Raw genomic sequence first — 20,958 nt, forward strand, 5'->3', positions numbered from 1 at the left:
GTTAATTGAAATACATTCCAGGTGACTACCTTATGAAGCTGGTTGAGAGAATGCCAAGAGTGTGCAAAGCTGTCATCAAGGCAAAGGGTGGCTTTTTGAAGAATCTCATATATAAAAAATATTTTGATTTGTTTAACACTTTTTTGGTTACTACATGATTCCATGTGTTATCTCATAGTTTTGATGTCTTCACTACTATTCTACAATGTAGAAAATGGTAAAAATAAAGAAAAACCCTTGAATGATTAGGTGTTCTAAAACTTTGGACCGGTACTGTACATCTTAAACTTTATTACATTATTCGAAAATTACATTAGCTAAAGGTCTGACTTGTACTTAACGCTCAAGTCTGATATTCTTATCTAGATTTAGATGAACCAGTCCAGTGCCCTGTGTTTCCAACTCTTATTCATTGTGGCCGCTGTGTGCGTCACAGAAGCCCTATTTCTCCGAAGTCTAAAGGACAAGGTCTTCATAATCTTTTACCATGTCTCTAAAGAGTTGTGTTTGAATTTATCCACTTATTCCATTAATCCACTTATTCCATTAACCTATTTGTTATCCTGCATGCAACACACAGAGAACCAGGTCAGGAAAGTGCAGCCTTTGTTTCCCACTGAAACTGGCTGGTAGATTATTGTTAAGAAATGTGAGCGGACTTTGATCATTTCCTGGGCCGAGAGAATGAGGAAGTGAAACAAGTAAATACATAAATACTGTGTGTGTGTATGTGTTTAGGAAGCTGTTATTTTCCAGTGGTATAAACAAATGGAGGCTGGTCTTGAGAACACTTAAAACTATACAAGTATTTATTTAAATCATCTTTGCATTGATAAACATATAATTTGTATAGCCTGTCATAAAGACCCCAAAAGTCAGTTCCATTATGTAAACGTCATAATACCATGGGAAACCATCAAGGATATAGACTTAAAGAAATCCCTTTTCCCCCAACAACATCCAGACGGCCACTGATAGATCCATTAGGGTTTGGGAAGGTTGCAGAGAGAGGTGAACAGTGTCAATATATGATCACAATCCATTAACCAAAAGGCAGTAAGTGTAAGTGACATCTTTTTGTGTAGATGGAATGAAGTTTCCTAAAGACATTGATCAGAGATTGGTTTAGTGTTTTCCCTCTATTGGTTAAGGTTGGGATTTGTGAAAGGTACGCTGGTCTTGGATCTGTGCTTTTCAGGCAACTTCCTTACAGAGCTGTCCTTTTGCTCATTGAGTTGTGAAGGAAAATTGCGATTTAAGTGTGATTTTTTCAGTGATAAACAACGTACGAGTGGTGGTCTCTTGATAGGTAGTTCGAGCTATCAGTTAAGAACCCTGTTTGTGAATCAGTAGTGTGATTGGAGGTTTGGGCTGTCAGTCTTGACTCCTGTGTCTGTGTAGGTAGTCAGTCAGGAGGGTGGGGTAGTCTGTCATGACGCCTGTGGCTCCTGCTTCGAACGCCGCCTCGATGTCCGGATCCTCATTGCAGACGAACAGGTGCACCTGAGGACAGAGAGGGCCATACGTCAGTTATCCCACATACTACAGATTACTATAAAATACTACAGTACTTACTATAGAATTGTATAGTAAACATTTGTTTACTGTAGAATACTGTGGGAACACGAATACTCAGGGGAACACGTATGATAGGTACTCATTTGAAATATAGCTTAAGGCCTAGATTCAATCAGATCAAGCGTTAACTGGCGATAGCTGCATTGCTGATGTTTTGGCGGTGTCGGAGGTGTATCTATGTTGGAGCTGTCAAATAGGTGAGCAGCTGCTCTTGATTATTGTCACAAAGCCACACCCCTCCCACTCGCTTTAGAAGTTCAGAACAAGGAAGTGTAGGCTATATAGATATAATGACGCACATAGGTCCGCTTTAGGTATAATGCCAGGAGCTGCTTGTGGATTTGACAGTTCTAACACAGTTCCACCTCCGACACCGCCAAAACAACTGCTATGCTGAGTGAGGTGAGTGGCTCGCTCATTGCAGCAGCAGGCCCCAGGGAGGTAACAGGCACATTGGGAGGACAGACACTTTCATTACAGGAATTATGAGGATAATGCACTTTACTGTTTGACCAAATCCTGGTTTCACATGCTGACCAGACCGGACACGTCGCGTGCGCGAGCTTTGCAAAATAAATTTAGAAATCCATGCTATTCAATTATTGCACCCACACTGCTCGCGCGCGCCAACGAACATCTGTGATGCCAAAGGCTAAAATAGAACCCCTTTATATTTGTGATTCAGATCGCGCTGAGAATCCTGCCTCTCCCATCTCCTCATTGGTTTATAGAAGCAGGTACCCACGTGCCATCTCCTCATTGGTTATACCCACGTGGGTGATTGAAAGACGAACTGTTTTGCCGGTCGTAGTGGTAATACTATGAAAGTTTAGATGCCAATCACCATATAAGTTCAAAGATGAAAAAGCCTGGAAGGAGGAGAGATGACTAGAAACGATTCGGTTGGCCGTTTTATGTGTGGATTAATTGTCGAGAGTAGAGGACATTGTGCATTTCAGGTAACATAACTCAATGTTTATATCCCAGGACAAATTAGCAAGCTAGCTAAATAGGACAAATTAGCTAGCAAGTGCAAGCTAACTAGCTAAAAATTGCCATACATGTTTAATGCTTTTCGACCTGTCCCCAAATTAATGTCATTGGTTCAGAGTTTGTTTTGATATTTTAACCTGCATGTCTTGATTGCGTTTGGTGTAGGGGGAAAAAATAAATTTATGCACGATGGTGCACGTGCGCAGCCGGGTTGGGTTCCGTGTCAGCCACCCCAAAAATATGAAGTGTTGAGTGAGGTGACAAATTTCAATTTTTTACATCCCATGATCTTGGCTGTCTAACTGATGACAGAGTCGGAGCAGGTCTCTTTGCTGATGTCGCGTTTGACTTTGAATGTGAGTTTGCCTCAGTCTATCAGAAAACCGGGCCGGCCCATCTTGGTAGGGTGGGCCGGCCATTGCCCACTGATCATCCAAAAGCCCATCATATATCAGTATAACAAAGAAATTCCACAAAAATCGGGCTGGATTGAACCCCCCCCCTACACACTCACAGTGTCTACAGTTCTTAAAGGGCTGGATAAGGGAAAGTGGGCTGTAACAGGAGCTCTGCTGAGCCTACTGAAGGCCATGGCATACTGAAGAGGTAGAAGTTAGCAGAAGGGGCTAGGAAGTGATGGAAGTAACAAATATGATAATAAAGATGCTAACAGTAATGATGATTATGATGCTTATTAATTATGCTTGCTCTGTACCTGAATTCCTCTGCTGGCCAGATGTTTGAATAGACTCTTCTTCATCGTTAATCTGGAACAACATGAAACATTTTCAGGTGGTTTAATCTTTTATCAAAGCTTGTATATGGTCTGTTGCTTTTAGTAGGGAAACGGAACTGCTTTGTTACTGTAGTAAATGTACCCACTTCTCTATCAGATAGATGACCATTCTGTTCTTCAGAAGACGCTCCTCAGGAATATATGTCCTGCACCAAATAGAATGAGATAGATAGTTACAATTTACGACACGCGCGCACGCGCACACACACACACACACACACACACACACACACACACACACACACACACACACACACAGGGTTGCCAGACAGAAAGAACAATAGAAAGCTCTCTGTCACCACACATCCGTGTGCACCTATACTCAAAGATAAACATATGACCACACACATCCATGCACAGACATAACAGATGATGCTGAAGTCAGATGATGCTGAAGTTAGATGATGGTGAAGGCAGATAGGTACTGTATCAGCACATGAACTTTGGAACCAATACACAAATGGCGCGCGCACACACACACATGGCACGCGCACACACACACACACACACACACACACACAAACCTGTTGATAATGCGGGGGAGGTAGAACTGCAAGAAGCTCTCTCCCAGCGGTACAAAGGGCAGCAGGCCGCTGTAGTAAAGGAGGAGCAGCTGTAGCCCTCGTCTCATGCTGAAACTATAGGGCATGGTGGAGTTCTACAGGGAGAGCGGGAGAGCAGAGTGAGAGGGAGGGAGGGGAGGAGAGAGGTGAGTAAGAGATGGAGGAATGGGGATAGAAGAGAGCAGGATGGACAGGGAAGAGAGAGAGGGTGGGTTGAGAGAGTGCAAGAAAAAATCTCTCACCCTAGGACAGGAGTTAGAGACCCCTGGTTCAGTTTATTGCATCTCCCCCAAGATGACACTTACAGTTCTGCGGCACTTTTTCATAATGGTAGAGTCTACAGTCGCCCACACTGTGAGGTCCTCTCTATCATACTGTTTCACCATGTTGGACACCTGAGAGAGACAGAAGAAGGTATGGAGAGAGAGAGATGGAAGAGAGAGACGGAAAAGAGATGTTCGGAGACCGGTGAGGAGAGTTATTCGAGTTATTCGTTGCCTGTGACTTAGCCATTCAGCGAATCTGTGAAACCTATTGTTATTCGTACATAACTGTTTCCCTGACATGGTCAAATAACTCAAGCATAGATTGGTAACTTTTCTTCTAATTTAGCACACGGAAACTGATTGGCCTATAGGTGGCACTGTTATAAGCAGTCTCACTTAAACCCTCATATCCACTGCCCTGTTTGACCTAAGTGTCTTTCCTCATGCTGAACAAATTTGCCACAAGGACCCACAAGGCCTGTCAGGATATTTTTGTTCATCCATCTTGGGAATTTTGGAAAACCTTCGAAAAATGCATTGTCATGAACAACAAGTCCAAATAACGCAGAGCTAGATGATTAGTTAATGACTAATCAAAAATCTGATTTTACGTGTCCATTTAAATCCTTTGTAAACCCACTTTACAATGGCCTATCAACTTGAAACTGCTATCATGGACGTCTCTAAGATGAACCACAATGAAATTGGCATTGATTACTCAAAAAACAAGGTAACTAATAACAACGCATTCTTTGCACATGTAACACTTATGCTCAAAATCATATGCAATCATCTTCGTGCTTCTACACCTGCATTGCTTGCTGTTTGGAGTTTTAGGCTGGGTTTCTGTACAGCACTTTGAGATATCAGCTGATGTACGAAGGGCTATATAAATAAATTTGATTTGATTTGATTCTCCTCATGAAAACCAGTAGCATCCCACCCTGCATCCCCCTGCTGGCATGCTATTCGTATAACAGAGAACTATTCTGATGCTTGTTCCTGGTTGGTCCCTGGATGGGAGACCAGATGCTGCTGGAAGTGGTGTTGAAGGGCCAGTAGGAGGCACCCTTTCCTCTGATCTAGGGCAGTGATTGGGGACATTCCCGTGTAGGGTGCTGTCTTTCGGATGGGACGTTAAACGGGTGTCCTGACTCGGTGGTCACTAAAGATCCCATGGCACTTAGGGGTGTTAAACCCAGTGTCCTGGCTAAATTCAAAATATGTCCACCTAATCATCACCAGCTCACAATTGGCTAATTCATCTCCTCTCCCCTGTAACTATTCCCCAGGTTGTTGATGAGAATGTTCTCAGTCAACTTACCTGGTAAAATAAGCGTTAAAAGAATGAACCTTAAGTCAGATTCAGTCCAGATTTTGTATTTAGACTCATCACATCTGTCTTTAATGGTTTTAGTTGCTGTACTCAAATATGGCTGCACTGTACCTATAAATGCATGTTAGCACATACGCTAATGATAAAAATACTTAAAAAATATTATTCTCACGAACCATGGTAATGCTTTCACTGATTGCACATTTTACTTTGAGCACACTTTGAGCAAGTCAGTTAAGAACAAAATTCAAATTTACAATGATGGCCTACCCCGGTCAAACCCAATTGGGTTTGGGCCAATTGTGCGCTACCCTATGGGACTCCCAATCGTGGTCGGATGTGATGCAGCCGGGATTCGAACCAGGGACTGCAGTGACGCCTCTTGTACTGAGATGCAGTGCCTTAGTCCGCTGCGCCACTCAAGAGCTTGCACATAAATATAGTTCCTACATGATATAGTGCTTGCTTTGTTATCCAACTATCTTGTCTCCTTTCTGTCATCCTGTGAACCCCATTCATTGTTGCTCGCAGACATATTTATAAAGTATATTCTGTAAATAAAGCAGGGTCACTTTAAAACAATGTAAAGTGTAAAGTTGAAATTTGATTTAAAAAGTTGGATTTGATTAAATTCAGCTTAGTCCTGTACTTTCTCCATCAGCAAGCTGTTGTCCTCTTTGATCTCGATGTTGACTGGCATCTTAGGAAACTTCCTGAACACTTCCTCCAACAGGGTGAACTTCCTGTCTGTACCAGTGCTGTAGTGGCCTGGTGTGGGAACGGAAGGAAGAAAGGGAGAGGATGGGAGGGAGAAGGGTGAGCTGGTGAGTGTCATCATAATCCACACACACACATGGACACGCATATACACACGCATTGGTGCGAAAACCTCACAAGGAGCTTTTGTCTATGCCATCGACCCACTTCTGTCAGAGAAGTAGGGTGGATGAATGTGTGTATCTGTGTGTGTGTGTGTGTGTGTGTGTGTGTATTACCTCGATTAGATCGACAGCGTTATTGCATTTTGGTACACCAGAAGTACATTAATTTCCAATGGAATTGTCTTGCAGAGGCAGTTGCAGTGTGTTCTGTATGGTGCAAGGTATGCATAAAATTGTATGCTTAGGCTTGAAAGAAATAGTAGCAAAAGATGAATGTTGAACTTTCAGTTGCACACATAGCCACAAAAAAACATTGGATTACATAATGGAAAAAAAAGACTATTGAAATTATTACGCAGCATTGATGCAATGACGAGGTTGGTCTGATCGAGACATACACTGCATCACCAAAAGTATGTGGACACCCTTCAAATAAGTGGATTGGTCTATTTCTGCCACACCCGTTGCTGACAGGTGTATAAAATCAAGCACACAGCCATGCAATCTCCTTTGACAAACAGTGGCAGTAAAATGGCCCGTACTGAAGTGACTTTCAATGTGGCACCGCCATAGGATGCCACCTTTCCAACAAGTCAGTTCGTCACATTTCTGCCCTTTTAGAGCTGCCTTGGTCAACTGTAAGTGTCTGCCACCAAGTGGTAGGCCACACAAGCTCACAGAACGGGATCGCCGAGGGCTGAAGCACGTAGCGCGTAGTAATCATTTGTCCTCGGTTGCAACACTCACTACCAAGTTTCAAACTGCTTCTGGAAGCAACATCAGTACAATAACTGTTCGTCGGGAAATAGGTTCCCATGGCCGAGCAACCACACACAAGCCTAAGATCACCCTGCACAATGCCAAGCGTCGACTGGAGTGGTGTGAAGCTCACCGCGATTGGACTCTGGAGCAATTGTGATGAATCACAATTCATCATCTGGCATTCAGACAGACAAATCTGGGTTTGGCGGATGCCAGGAGAACGCTACCTGCCCCAATGCATAGTGCCAACTGTAAAGATTGATGGAGGAGGAATAATGGCCTGTGGCTGTTTCATGGTTCAACCTAAGCCCTTTAGTTCCAGTGAAGGGAAATCTTAACGCTTCCTTAAACAATGACATTCTAGATGATTCTGTGCTTCCAACATTGTGGCAACAGTTTGGGGAAGGCACTTTCATGTTTCAGCATAACAATGCCCCCGTGCACAAAGCGAGGTCCATACAGAAATGTCTTTTTTGAGATCGGTGTGGAAGAACTTGACTGGCCTGCATTAAGCCCTAACCTCAACCCTATTGAACACCTTTGGGATTTATTGGAATCGCCCAACTTCAGTGCCCAATCTCACTAACGCTTTTGTGGCTAATTGGAAGCAAGTCCCAGCTGCAATGTTCCAACTTCTAGTGGAAAGCCTTCCCAGAGGAGTGGAGGCTGTTATAGCAGCAAAGGGTGGACTAACCCCATATTAATGCCTATGATTTTGGAATGAGATGTTTGATGTCCACATAATTTTGGCCATGTAGTGTGTATGTGTTACAGTGGATACCTGGATACCTGCATAAAACGTGACCTCCAGTCTGTCCTTTTGCAGGGGTAACTCCTGAAAAGAAAACACAATTAGTATTGTATAATACAAAATGAATGAACTGTCTCATTACTGACTTAAGTTGTATGGAACAGATTATAAAGGGGGGCCTACATGTACACATATTATAATATATTATAATATATACACATTCAGGTAGCGTTCAAGCAACAATCAAGGGGAGTTTAATATTGTATTTATATGGTTTTAATATACATTTGACCTCTGACCTCTAGGTTTAGGGAGGAGATGGTGACATCATGGCCGGTCTGCCTCAGGAGGTTTTCATCATGTGACACGACCACATGACCATCCCGGGTCAGGTGACAGTCCAGTTCCAGCATTCCTGTACCCTGTTCCACTGCACTGAGGGTGGGGAGGGGGGGATTAAATGCTGACACCCGCATAGCTGTTGATTTGATGGTGTCTTAGGTGGAACTGCGTTATAGCTGGCTCCCGGCATCATTATATTGTGAACACGGGCACATTAGTACAGTTCCAATACTAGAATGTGTGATACAATCTACATATCGATTAGGTTGAAATATTTTTAAAAATGATTTTCAATATGAGTTTCATTATTTCTATACAGCCTACACTTTCTAGTTCTGAACTTCTAACATGAGTGGGACGGGTGTGGCTTTGTGACAATGTCCACATGAGCAGCTGCTCACTGATTTGAAACACCGCCAAAACATTTACATAAGTACTGTATTCACACCCCTGAGTCAATTAGGTGATAAAGCCGGTGTTTGGAGGGTATATTGGCATGGGTGTTTGTCGAGGACCGGCAAACTGTGCCAATGTATCCTCCAAACACCGGCATTATCACTTTTATACAACGGGTTACCAACATATTCAAATAATGATTGACATATTTTCATTAAAAAAAATATTTTGATGAACTTATTCATACTATTTGATCCGTCCACAAGATATAGTCCCGACACAAATCTAGGGTTGCTACCCAAGCCGGCTGGTCATTTCTTCTATCGGTTTGGTTGCCAGAGACTCAACCCAGTTGTTCAGTCTATTTGTTCCAAATTGTTCTAGTCGTTCGTTCTAAATGTTCCATTACCATAGTGGCTGGCAACATTCTTATCCCTTGCATTCTAGCTAGCCAACTACGGCCAATTTACAGTCATGTCAAACAGTGCCGCCAGAATAATAGCAAATTAGCTTAATTTGCATTTGTTTAAGTTGCTTTCTAGTGTCATTTATTTGTATTTGTTGAAAACAAAATGTTAATCTAAAAGAAATGTGATGTCTAGATGCTTTTTTATAGTAGAAATCAAGTTTATAAATTGCATGGCCCAGTTGAGACAGTGGATTGCGCAGCCAGATGGAAAAGAGTAAATAGGCATTTTAACATCATAGTAACTTATGGAATAGACACTGGCTTGAATGAGGTTTTAACCAATCAGCATTCAGGATTCAAATCAAATCAAATGTTATTTGTCACATGCGCCAAATACAACATGTGTAGACCTTGCCGTGAAATGCTTACTTATAAAGCCCTTAACCAACAATGCAGTTCAAGAAATAGAGTTAAGAAAATATTGACTAAATAAGCTAAAGTAAAAAATTTAAAACACAATAAATAACAATTATGAGGCTATATGTAGGGGGTGTACTGGTACCGAGTCAATGCGTGGGGGTACAGGTTAGTCAAGGTAATTTGTACATGTACAGTGGGGCAAAAAAGTATTTAGTCAGCCACCAATTGTGCAAGTTCTCCCACTTAAAAAGATGAGAGGCCTGTAATTTTCATCACAGGTACACTTCAACTATGACAGTCAAAATGAGAGAAAAAATCCAGAAAATCACATTGTAGGATTTTTTATGAATTTATTTGCAAATTATGGTGGAAAATAAGTATTTGGTCACCCTACAAACAAGCAAGATTTCTGGCTCTCACAGACCTGTAACTTCTTCTTTAAGAGGCTCCTCTGTCCTCCACTCGTTACCTGTATTAATGGCAACTGTTTGAACTTGTTATCAGTATAAAAGACACCTGTCCACAACCTCAAACAGTCACACTCCAAACTCCACTATGGCCAAGACCAAAGAGCTGTCAAAGGACACCAGAAACAAAATTGTAGACCTGCACCAGGCTGGGAAGACTGAATCTGCAATAGGTAAGCAGCTTGGTTTGAAGAAATCAACTGTGGGAGCAATTATTAGGAAATGGAAGACATACAAGACCACTGATAATCTCCCTCGATCTGGGGCTCCACGCAAGATCTCACCCCGTGGGGTCAAAATGATCACAAGAACGGTGAGCAAAAATCCCAGAACCACACGGGGGGACCTAGTGAATGACCTGCAGAGAGCTGGGACCAAAGTAACAAAGCCTACCATCAGTAACACACTATGCCGCCAGGGACTCAAATCCTGCAGTGCCAGACGTTTCCCCCTGCTTAAGCCAGTACATGTCCAGGCCCGTCTGAAGTTTGCTAGAGAGCATTTGGATGATCCAGAAGAAGATTGGGAGAATGTCATATGGTCAGATGAAACCAAAATATAACTTTTTGGTAAAAACTCAACTCGTCGTGTTTGGAGAACAAAGAGATGCATCCAAAGAACACCATACCTACTGTGAAGCATGGGGGTGGAAACATCATGCTTTGGGGCTGTTTTTCTGCAAAGGGACCAGGACGACTGATCCGTGTAAAGGAAAGAATGAATGGGGCCATGTATCGTGAGATTTTGAGTGAAAACCTCCTATCAGCAAGGGCATTGAAGATGAAACGTGGCTCTTTAAGCATGACAATGATCCCAAACGTGGGTCTTTCAGCATGACAATGATCCCAAACACACCGCCCGGGCAACGAAGGAGTGGCTTCGTAAGAAGCATTTCAAGGTCCTGGTGTGGCCTAGCCAGTCTCCAGATCTCAACCCCATAGAAAATCTTTGGAGGGAGTTGAAAGTCCGTGTTGCCCAGCAACAGCCACAAAACATCACTGCTCTAGAGGAGATCTGCATGGTGGAATGGGCAAAATACCAGCAACAGTGTGCAAAAACCTTGTGAAGACTTACAGAAAACGTTTGACCTCTGCCATTGCCAACAAAGGGTATATAACAAAGTATTGAGATAAACTTTTGTTATTGAGCAAATACTTATTTTCCACCATCATTTGCAAATAAATTCATTAAAAAATCCTGCAACGTGATTTTCTGGATTTTTTCCCCTCATTTTGTCTGTCATAGTTGAAGTGTACCTATGATGAAAATTACAGGCCTCATCTTTTTAAGTGGGAGAACTTGCACAATTGGTGTCTGACAAAATAATTTTTTGCCCCACTGTAGGTAGGGGTAAATTGACTATGCATAGATAATATACAGCGAGTAGCATCAGTGTAGAAACAAAAGTTGGGTGACTGGAGTCTGACAATTTTTTGGGCCTTTCTCTGACACCACTAGTAAATAGGTCCTGGATGGCAGGAAGCTTGGCCCCAGGGATGTACTGGGCCGTACGCACTGCCCTCTGTAGCGCCTTACGGTCGGATGCGGAGCAGTTGCCATACCAGGCGGTGATGCAACCGGTCAAGATGCTCTCGGTGGTGCAGCTGTAGAACTTTTTGAGGATCTGGTAACCCATGCCAAATCTTTTCAGTCTCCTGAGGGGGAAAAGGTGTTGTCGTGCCCTTTTCACGATTGTCTTGGTGTGTTTGGACGATGATAGTGTGTTGGTGATGTGGACACCAAGGAACTTTAAACTCTCGACCCGCTCCACTACAGCCCGTTGATGTTAATGGGGGCCTGTTCGGCCCTCCTTTCCCTGTAGTCCACGATCAGCACACATTGAGGGAGAGGTTGTTGTCCTGGCTCCACACTGCCAGGTATCTGACCTCCTCCCTATAGGCTGTCTTATCGTTGTTGGTGATCTGGCCTACCACTGTTGTGTCGTCAGCAACTTAACAGTGGTGTTGGAGTTGTGCTTGGCCACACAGTCGTGGGTGAACATGGAGTACAGGAGGGGACTCATCATGACAGATGTGTTGTTGCTTACCCTTAGTCCAGGATCCAGTTGCAGAGGCAGGTGTTTAGTCCCAGCTTTGTGGGCACTATGGTGTTGAACACTGAGCTGTAGTCGATGAACAGCATTCTCACATAGGTGTTCCTTTTGTCCAGGTGGTAAAGAGCAGTGTGGAGTGCGATTGAGATTGCGTCATCAGTGGATCTGTTGGGGGTGGTATGCGAATTGAAGTGGGTCTAGGTTTTCCGGGATGATGGTGTTGTGAGCCATGATCAGCCTTTTAAAGCACTTAATGGCCATCAACGTGAGTGCTACGGGGCAGTAGTATTTTTGTGCAGGTTATCTTCGCTTTCTTGGGCACAGGGACTATCGTGGTCTGCTTGAAACATGTAGGTATTACAGACTCGATCAGGGTGAGTTTGAAAATGTCAGTGAAGACACTTTCCAGTTGTTCCACGCATGCTCTGAGTACATGTCCAGGTAATCCGTCAGGCCCTGCAGCTTTGTGAATGTTGACCTGTTTAAAGGTCTTGCTCACATCGACTACGGAGAGCGTGATCACATAGTTGTCTGGAACAGCTAGTGCTCTCATGCATGCTCCGGGGTTGCTTGCCTCGAAGCGAGCATAAAAGGCATTTAGCTTGTCTGGTAGGCTCACGTCAATGGGCAGCTAGCGGCTGGGTTTACATTTGTAGTCTGTGCTAGTTTTTAAGCCCTGCCAAATCCAAGGAGCTTCAGAGCCGGTGTAGTAGGACTCAATCTTAGTCCTGTATTGATGCTTTGGCTGTTTGATGGTTCGTCTGAGTGCATAGTGGGATTTCTTATAAGAGTCCAGATTAGTGTCCTGCTCCTTGAAAGCGGAAGCTCTAGCTCAGTGCGGATGTTGCCTGTAATCCATGGCTTCTGGTGGGGATATGTACGAACGATCAGAGTGGGGGACGATGTCGTAGATGCACTTATTGATGAAGCCGGTGACTGAGGTGGTATGCTCCTTAATGCCATTGGATGAATCCCAGAACATATTCCAGTCTGTGCTAACAAAACAGTCCTGTGGCGTATCATCCGTCTGACCACTTTCGTATTAAGTGAGTCAATGGTACTTCCTGCTTTAGCTTTTGCTTGTAAGCAGGAATCAGAAGGATAGCATTATGGTCAGATTTGCCAAATGGGGGGCGAGGGAGAGCTTTGTATGAATCTCTGTGTGTGGAGTAAAGGTGCTCTAGATTTCTTTTCCCTCTGGTTGCACATGTGATATGCTGGTAGAAATTAGCGCAGTTTATAGATGAGCATTTTCTTGTTTGCTTATGGCCTTATACAGCTCATTGAGAGTGGTCTTAGTGCCAGCATAAGTTTGTGGTGGTAAATAGACAGCTACGAATAATAGAGATGCAAACTCTCTTTGTAGAAAGTGTGGTCTACAGCTTATCATGAGGTACTTTACCTCAGGCAAGCAATACCTCGAGACGTCTTCAATATTAGACATCGTGCACCAGCTATTATTGACAAATAGACACACCTCTCAAAGTTTTGTCCTGCCGATGCACGGAAAACCCAGCCATCTCTATATTATCGGTGTCGTCGTTCAGCCATGACTCAGTGAAACATAAGATATTCGACCCACCTGTTGTATAATACACTGTAGAAGAACCTTTGGCATCGATTACAGCTGTGAGTCTTTCTGGGTAAGTCTCTAAGAGCTTTCCACACCTGGGTTGTGCAACATTTGCCCATTATTCTTTTCAGAATTCTTCAAACGGTCAAATTTGTTTTAGATTTTCAAGTAGAGTTAAGTCAAAACTGTAACTCAGCCACTCAGGAACATTCACTGTCTCTTGTTAAGCAACTCCAGTGTAGATTTGGCATTGTGTTTTAGGTTATTGTCCTGCTGAAAGGTGAATTCATCTCCCAGTGTCTGGTGGAAAGTAGACTGAAACAGGTTTTGCCTTTGCTTAGTTCCGTTCTGTATATATTTTTAACCTGAAAATCTCCCCTGTCCTTAACGATTACAAGCATATCCATGACATAATGCAGCCACCGCTATGCTTGAAAATATGGAGAGTGGTTCTCAATAATGTGTTGTATTGGATTTGCCACAAACATAACAGTTAGTATTCAGGACAAAAAGTTAATTGCTTTGCCACATTTTTTGCAGTATTACTTTATTGCAAACAGAATGCATGTTTTGGAGTATTTTGTATTATGTAAAGGCTTCCTTCTTTTCACTCTGTCAATTAGGTTAGTATTGTGGAGTAACTACAATGTTGTTGATCCATCCTCAGTTTTCTCCTATTACAGCCATTAAACTCTGTAACTATTTTAAAGTCACTCATGGTGAAATCCCTGAGCGGTTTCCTTCCTCTCTGGCAACTGGGTTAGGAAGGGCACCTGCATCTTTGTAGTGACTGGGTGTATTGATACACGGGGCTCTATTTTAAACAAATCTAACGCAATGGTCCATCTAAGCGTTGGCCGTAGCGTTGTAGGTTCGGGGCTGTGTCAGAAATATTTTTGATATTTTCACAACCATGATTATCGGTGCAGTTGCTGCCGTTGGCACGAAAGGGCTGGGTTTTGATGAATAAACAAGTTGTTTGTGTGTCGAGGCTTGGCCCTTCAATGGCCAATCATATCGCACTCCATGGCTAAACATGTGGTTGCTTCAAATTGTGTATTTGCACCCTGGTCTCAGAGCATTTCATATTATTCTGTACGTATGACACGTTAGATTTCATATGGTATGTATTCATTTGTGGTTGTCCATCATCCATTTCGTATGATATGTTATGAATTACAATTGTTATATGTTACAAATTGCAATGCGTACAATATGTTAAGAATTGCAATTGGTATAATATGTTAAATTTTCTAAACGTATGATATGTTTTGAATTTCAATTTGTTGTGGCTAGAATTAGCTTGGTGGCTAATGCAAACTTTACCTAGGGGTTAAGATTATGGTTAGGAGAAGAGCTAGCTAAAAGGGTTAAGGTTAGGGTTATGGGAAGGGTTAGCTAACATGCTAAGTTGTTGCAAAGTAGCTGAAACAAAAATGAAGTAGTTACAAAGTTGCTAATTAACTAAAATGATCAAGTTGTCCGTGATGAGATTCGAGCACGCAACCTTTGAGTTGAAAGACGTTTGCGTTTTACTTGCCCCTTTCAATAATCTAAAAGTACAACCAAATTCCAATGGACATTTTTTCAAATTTTTGGTTTCAATTCAGTTTTGCTCTTCATTGAGCCCAGAACCAGCAGCACAGGGCCAAACAGGTGTTGTACCTCGCTTCCCTCCTTCAGAGGACAGTGGTTATTAGTTATAACGTTAAGTTCCCTTTCAGTCAGTACTCTCCGTACTACACAAGTATGGGGAACTAGAATCCAAACCCAAGCCGGGCTCAATGGATACCAAATGAAATGTCCCATGGCAGACCGCCCAGTGGTCTGGGTATTGCACACACTGCGTGCTGCCTAATGACCCTCTACTCTCCGAGCTGTAAGCACGCTGTGGGCAAAACTGGGAGCAGTGACATCCAAGAAATAAAACTTCATTTAAAGTGTGTGGTGATGCCGCAGCACAAATATCCCAAACGTTCTTTACGTTGCCACAGGACCACACCCAACAGGCAATTAATCTCCACAAACCAATGTTGCTTGGGTCAACGGGGAGCCACAAGAATCATCGACAAGCCTCCCCAGGCGCAAAATCGCCAATGTGGGCTGAATCAGCTCCACTGGGGGAAATGTGTAAAGGAGGGTCCAAGGCCACTGGGGTGCCAGTGTGTCTGTTTCCAATGGAGAGCTCGGGTCCCTCGTTGAGAAAAACAGTCGACAATGCACATTTTCTTGAGATGCATAAAGATCTACGTCGGCCCTGACAAACATTTGCCCTTATCTGGGAGACTACCCAGATGTGTAGCCTCCACTGCTGAGAAATAGGGTCCCACCTGAATAAAAGATATGCACCCAAAATGAGGATAGTGGGGAAATATGTGCACTCTGCACCACTGTCCATACCCTTCGAATCGAGTTGCCTTCGTATAGCGCACCCCACCCTTCGGGGGATGCGTCTGTCTTGAACACCTTGCGGGATACAACTCAGCCCATGGGAGCCCCCTGACAATAGCAGAGGGTCCCACCACTGGGCCTGAACCCATTGGCCTAACAGGGACACCCGAAGCAACAGCTTAGGCTGTGAGATGCATCAAGGTGAGTGGCTAGCACTTAGCACTGGAAGGGCCGCATCAACAGTAGCCGAAGGGGAACGACTTCCATTACAGAAGCCAACATTTGGCTAAGCAGAGCTGGAACCCAGACACCCACCATGGGATATAAAAGTGTGATCCGCAAGTGAGTCTAGCTCGTGACCCAGAAACGGAATGCGCTGAGATGGAGTCAGATGGCTCTTTTCTGGTTTCTTATGAATCCTAGAGACTGAATATGGGACAGTAGCATGAATGTGTGTAATACCAGCCAATCTGCTGTAATAGCCGGTGGCTAGTGAACATTCAGAATATAGACTGTATAGACTGAGGTGCTTGCTGAGGGCACGTAGGTCTCGAATGGGATGTACAGTCCCGTCCCTTTTCGGAACAAGGTAATACTATATCTTCAAGATAGGAACCAATCAGATGACCTGCTTCTGGAGACAGGAGGATATTTCCTCGCTCAAAACCGGCGCTGAGGACTCGGGAACAGTCGAAGTGAAGATGCTGCAGAAGTGTGGGGAAGCCACAACCAATTGTAGCTTGTACCCCGACATCCCAATTGGCATGATCCAGGGTGACACTACGTATGCACGCCAGAAATGCAATCTGAATGCCATCTATTTTTCAATTTCCACTTTTGACAGCCCACGAGACTTGATGTGGGATAATAGCATGGTTGTGTCCAACCCTGCTAATACCCCTGACTCTGCTACCAACAACCACTTAAAGGGCAAAGTGGGCTCCTGCAAGGGCTGAGGTAGTACCTCGTCTGGACTGTAAACCAAACGTTGGGGCACTGTTGTCAAAGTCATGTTTTTGTGGAGGGGCGCACTGGTCGCTCACACCCGTGCCAAGGACCATCGTTCTGGGTGTTACCTGAGCCAAGTGCTCAGGGGCTGTTTCCTCACCGGAGGTGCTTGGGGAAATCTACTACATTTCACACGCCAGAAGTTATGCATCCTAGCTGACATAAGGCAATACGTTTTTTAGTCTAAGCTAGCTAGCCTCTTTGACTGCAGCATGGTCCGTTTAGAATAGCCAAGTGACTTAACTCTACACATACCAAACAAGAGAACAACCCAAGCAACTCCACCATGGGACGTCAGGAATAACTAGTAATAGCTAGCTCGCGGCGGCGAGTTAGCCAATGTGGCTAGCACGCTATGCAGCGCATGTTTAGCTAGCCCGGTCTCGAAAGTCTACTTAGGACCGGATCATCAGGGTGGGACCAGACCCTTCATCAAAAAAGATTCTGGGAAGAGAGGCTAGCAGTGTTTGACCAAGGCAGACACAGGCGGCGGGGGGGGTACCCACCGATCCTGGCCGCCCTCTCTTTGAGTAGCCTTCAGTAACCGGCGACAAGAGCTCATAGGAGCCGGGTTGGGTGCAGGCAGCTACCACATACAGGCAACCGGGAGAGGAAGTCACTATCGGAAACACCAAGGCCCCTCAAGAACGCTACACGATTGTCAAGAGAACCCGCGGTTTGGACTAGCAGAACAGTGCCAACTGGGGGCAAGACACAGTTAGTGAAACCGTCCCTTAGGCCCACACACAAACTGATTTGAGCGATGGCAGCCAGAGAATGTACAGAGCTGAGACATACCAGACAACAAACGTGAATTTATTTTTATTAATTTGGGCATGGTTCCGACCCAGTTTGTTAGCCTTCATCGTGTTGGTCGTGTTAGCCATCTTGCTCATTGCTACAGCCAGGCCAAGCAATCCATAGAATAACTAACTGGTTTGCACACAACGGATGAGCACCCGCTACCACAAAGTGACAGTTTAGTTGGCAAAAAGTCAGCCTCATGTCCCAAAGATGTTTGTTTTTGGCATGAATCATTCCTGCTGACATCGATGTGAAGAGCGGAAGAATTGAAGGGTTTCAGAGAGGCCTTGTCAGGCGTGATTTTAGTTCTTCAATCGAAGTCGTGAGTGTGACTCACATACAGTTGTGTTGTACCGAGAGTACTGATTGAATGGAAACCTGGTTCAGTCTGCTTTTCACCAAACACAAATTCACCTTTCAGCCGAACAATAAGCTAGATGATTGTGAATCGCAGTGTAGGCTGCCGAGGGAGGGGGGCGGCTCATAATAATGTCGAATTGAATGGTATCAAACACATTAAAGACGTGGTTTCCATGTGGTTGATACCACTCCATTCCAGCCATTATTATGAGCCGTCCTCCCCTCAGCAGCTTCCAATGAGTGAATGTTCCTGAGTGGTCTACTTACGGTTTTAACTTAAATCTGCTTGAAAATCTATGGCGAGACATGAAAATGGCTGTCTGTCTAGCAATGATCAACAACCAAATTGACAGAGCTTGAAATATAATAATGGGCAAATATTTCACAATCCAGGTGTGCAGAGCTCTTAGAGACTTACCCCAAAAGAATCACATCTGTAATTGCTGTCAAAGGTGTTTAACATGCATTGACTCGTTTAATAAAAAATACAAATAAATGCATTTTGTGTATATCGTTGAAAAACAACATTAAATCCATTTTAATACTACTTTGTAAAACAATCAATGTGAAGAAATCAAATGGGGGGGGGTAAATACTTATGATAAGCACTGTAACTGATCTGAAGTCAGGTTTGGTTAGGCTTGGTCACTTACTGTGTGAAGGCCTCCATGGTGCTCTCTATCCTCTCGCCACTTCCTGACAACACAGATCAGAAGAAAAGCAGAGAATATCAGTGTCCTATCCAGCTCCAAGACTCTCGCTCTATAAGCCTGCTTTTCCATGATCCCCACGGACTTGAAATGTGGATAGCTCAAATCAGAAAAACGTATTTATCAAGATACAGTGTGACTCTGGGTCATATCAATAAAGTCACTCAGCCCTCCTGCTTGCAGCTACACCACATGCTCCAAACACTCAACTTTCACTAGTCCAGCCCATTCACATCAACGGTTACAGAGGAAAGGTGAAGAAGCAAGGTGACTACTACATCCTTCCACTGTTCCTTCCTTACCTCCTCTGTGTGAGATGTGGGTGCAGTGGAAGGCAGCCCGTTTCTTCTTGTGGAGGATCTGAGGGTTCTTCAACAGGTAGAGCGACGTCAGGGTGTAGCCCCCTAGGGCCGGAAGGATAAAGTACAGGGAACTGGCCATAATCAATTCTCCTCCAAAAACAGTCCTCAAGTGTCCGAAGGCAATTAGGCACAGTATCAAAAGGCAGAGGTCCTTGGATCCTCCTAGACACTTAACAATCAATTAATAGGACAATTAATAGGACGCCTACAAGTGTCAGGAGTGCTGATGGGAAAAAAAACCTGCCAGAGTTGAGTCCCCTTGTTCTGCAAGTTGTAATAAAATAATTTGAATAGTTTTCAGCTATCCCCCACCGAGCTGCCACATAACACTGGTAACTAACAACCGATGAAGGAACCACTCCAAAACCTCTTCGAGTGCATCCAAAAACACTCAATTGACCCGCTCATATTCTAAACTTCACTCGACTGTCTCTTTCACACAAATCTCTTCGCTCTTTCTGTCCTCCGCTTTTACTGTGCCTCTTATTCTGATCATTCGGTTTCTCTCCCTCTCCACCAGTCCATTGGTCACCTGTCAGCCTAGAACAGAATGTTGTGACGTGGAAAAAAACAGGACTTGAAAAACTGGTACAGCCAACGGAGGCAGTTGAAGGAAGTCTCACAAGGTCCCACTCCCATTAGATTCCCTCGAATGCCTAGAAAAACTATTACTCATAACCTCACCTGACACTACTCTCCTTCCCTCCATGGGTTCTTTTTGTAGTCAACCTAACCTCCTTCGCACTCTCCCTCATTTACCGCTCGCTCCTTCTCACCGTGTAACTGGGACCCACACAAAACTGTAAAATCAGTTAATGAAATACTAGTGTCAGTAGGAGCTGGCCTCTATCTCACCTCTCCCTCTCTCGCTTTCCCTTCCCTGTGGCCTATATTGTTCTTCTCTCAGGCTTTACTGCCTTTTGTTACACAAACTCCCTCTTTCACCATGTGTGTGATCATGTAAATGATGGAACTATCCTGCATGAAGTGCGGCTATAAAATGCACTAAAAGCAAACCTCAAATAACATGCATTTATGGGTGGGAATTTGAATGTAATGATAACAGAATGGGTGCTACCTCAAGCAACAGATGAGAGCTAACAGTATAGGCTGGTAAAGGGTGTGAGAGCAAGCATTGCTACATGGCAGGTTTCGATGCCGTCAGGCACCTTTTATTTAACAAAGGATGTGTATGTAAACTCATTATCAGACACAGGCGCACACACACAGACGGCGTACTTAACAAAGAATAGATGTCAAAAGCTATGTAAATGCACTTTCACAAGCAGGCATGCAACTTCAGCAGAATACTGTATACCACAGCGTTGTTTACATCAATAGAAAATGCTGAAAGGTAGCAAACAAGTGACTGAACTAGATAAATCAGAGAGAAGCAACAGAATAGCCTGTATGCCAGAGAAAGAATCTTTCCACTCCCCAGTAAAGCATTCCTTCCTCAACTGACATGGCCACACACAATCCAAGGTCCAGTTGAAGCAGGTGCTATAAAAAAAGATGTAAGTCAGTCTGGTGCCCTTTGCAACCAACCAGTATATCAAAATGCAGGTCGGTCACTCAATCCTGCATTAGCTATTAAACTCAAGTCTTGCTTTACCTATTCCCAAACCCTTGAAGTAAAGAGGCTCAGCCCTGTGGGAGAACATTGAACCCATGCAGAGACATGCCAAGGAGGAAAACGAGTAGGAATTGTTGTCCAACAGGACATACAACTTGGCT

General features: G+C 43.9%; 1 protein-coding gene across 1 annotated transcript; it reads right to left on the reverse strand.

Annotated features, from left to right (window-relative positions):
• Nucleotides 1–786: 786 nt before the first annotated feature.
• On the reverse strand, nt 787–20,100 carry LOC109893113 (lysophospholipase D GDPD3). Its single transcript, XM_020486167.2, has 10 exons — nt 19,162–20,100; nt 18,803–18,845; nt 8,226–8,361; nt 7,965–8,010; nt 6,182–6,300; nt 4,236–4,325; nt 3,892–4,025; nt 3,454–3,513; nt 3,287–3,338; nt 787–1,503 (listed from the first exon to the last, which is right to left on the reverse strand). The coding sequence occupies exons 1-10, from the start codon at nt 19,298–19,300 to the stop codon at nt 1,375–1,377; spliced, it is 948 nt and encodes a 315-aa protein (XP_020341756.1). The 5' UTR covers nt 19,301–20,100; the 3' UTR covers nt 787–1,374.
• Between the last annotated feature and the right edge of the window lie 858 nt (nt 20,101–20,958).

Source organism: Oncorhynchus kisutch, linkage group LG6 (genome assembly GCF_002021735.2).
Source record: "Oncorhynchus kisutch isolate 150728-3 linkage group LG6, Okis_V2, whole genome shotgun sequence".
Classification (NCBI taxonomy): Eukaryota; Metazoa; Chordata; class Actinopteri; order Salmoniformes; family Salmonidae; genus Oncorhynchus; species Oncorhynchus kisutch.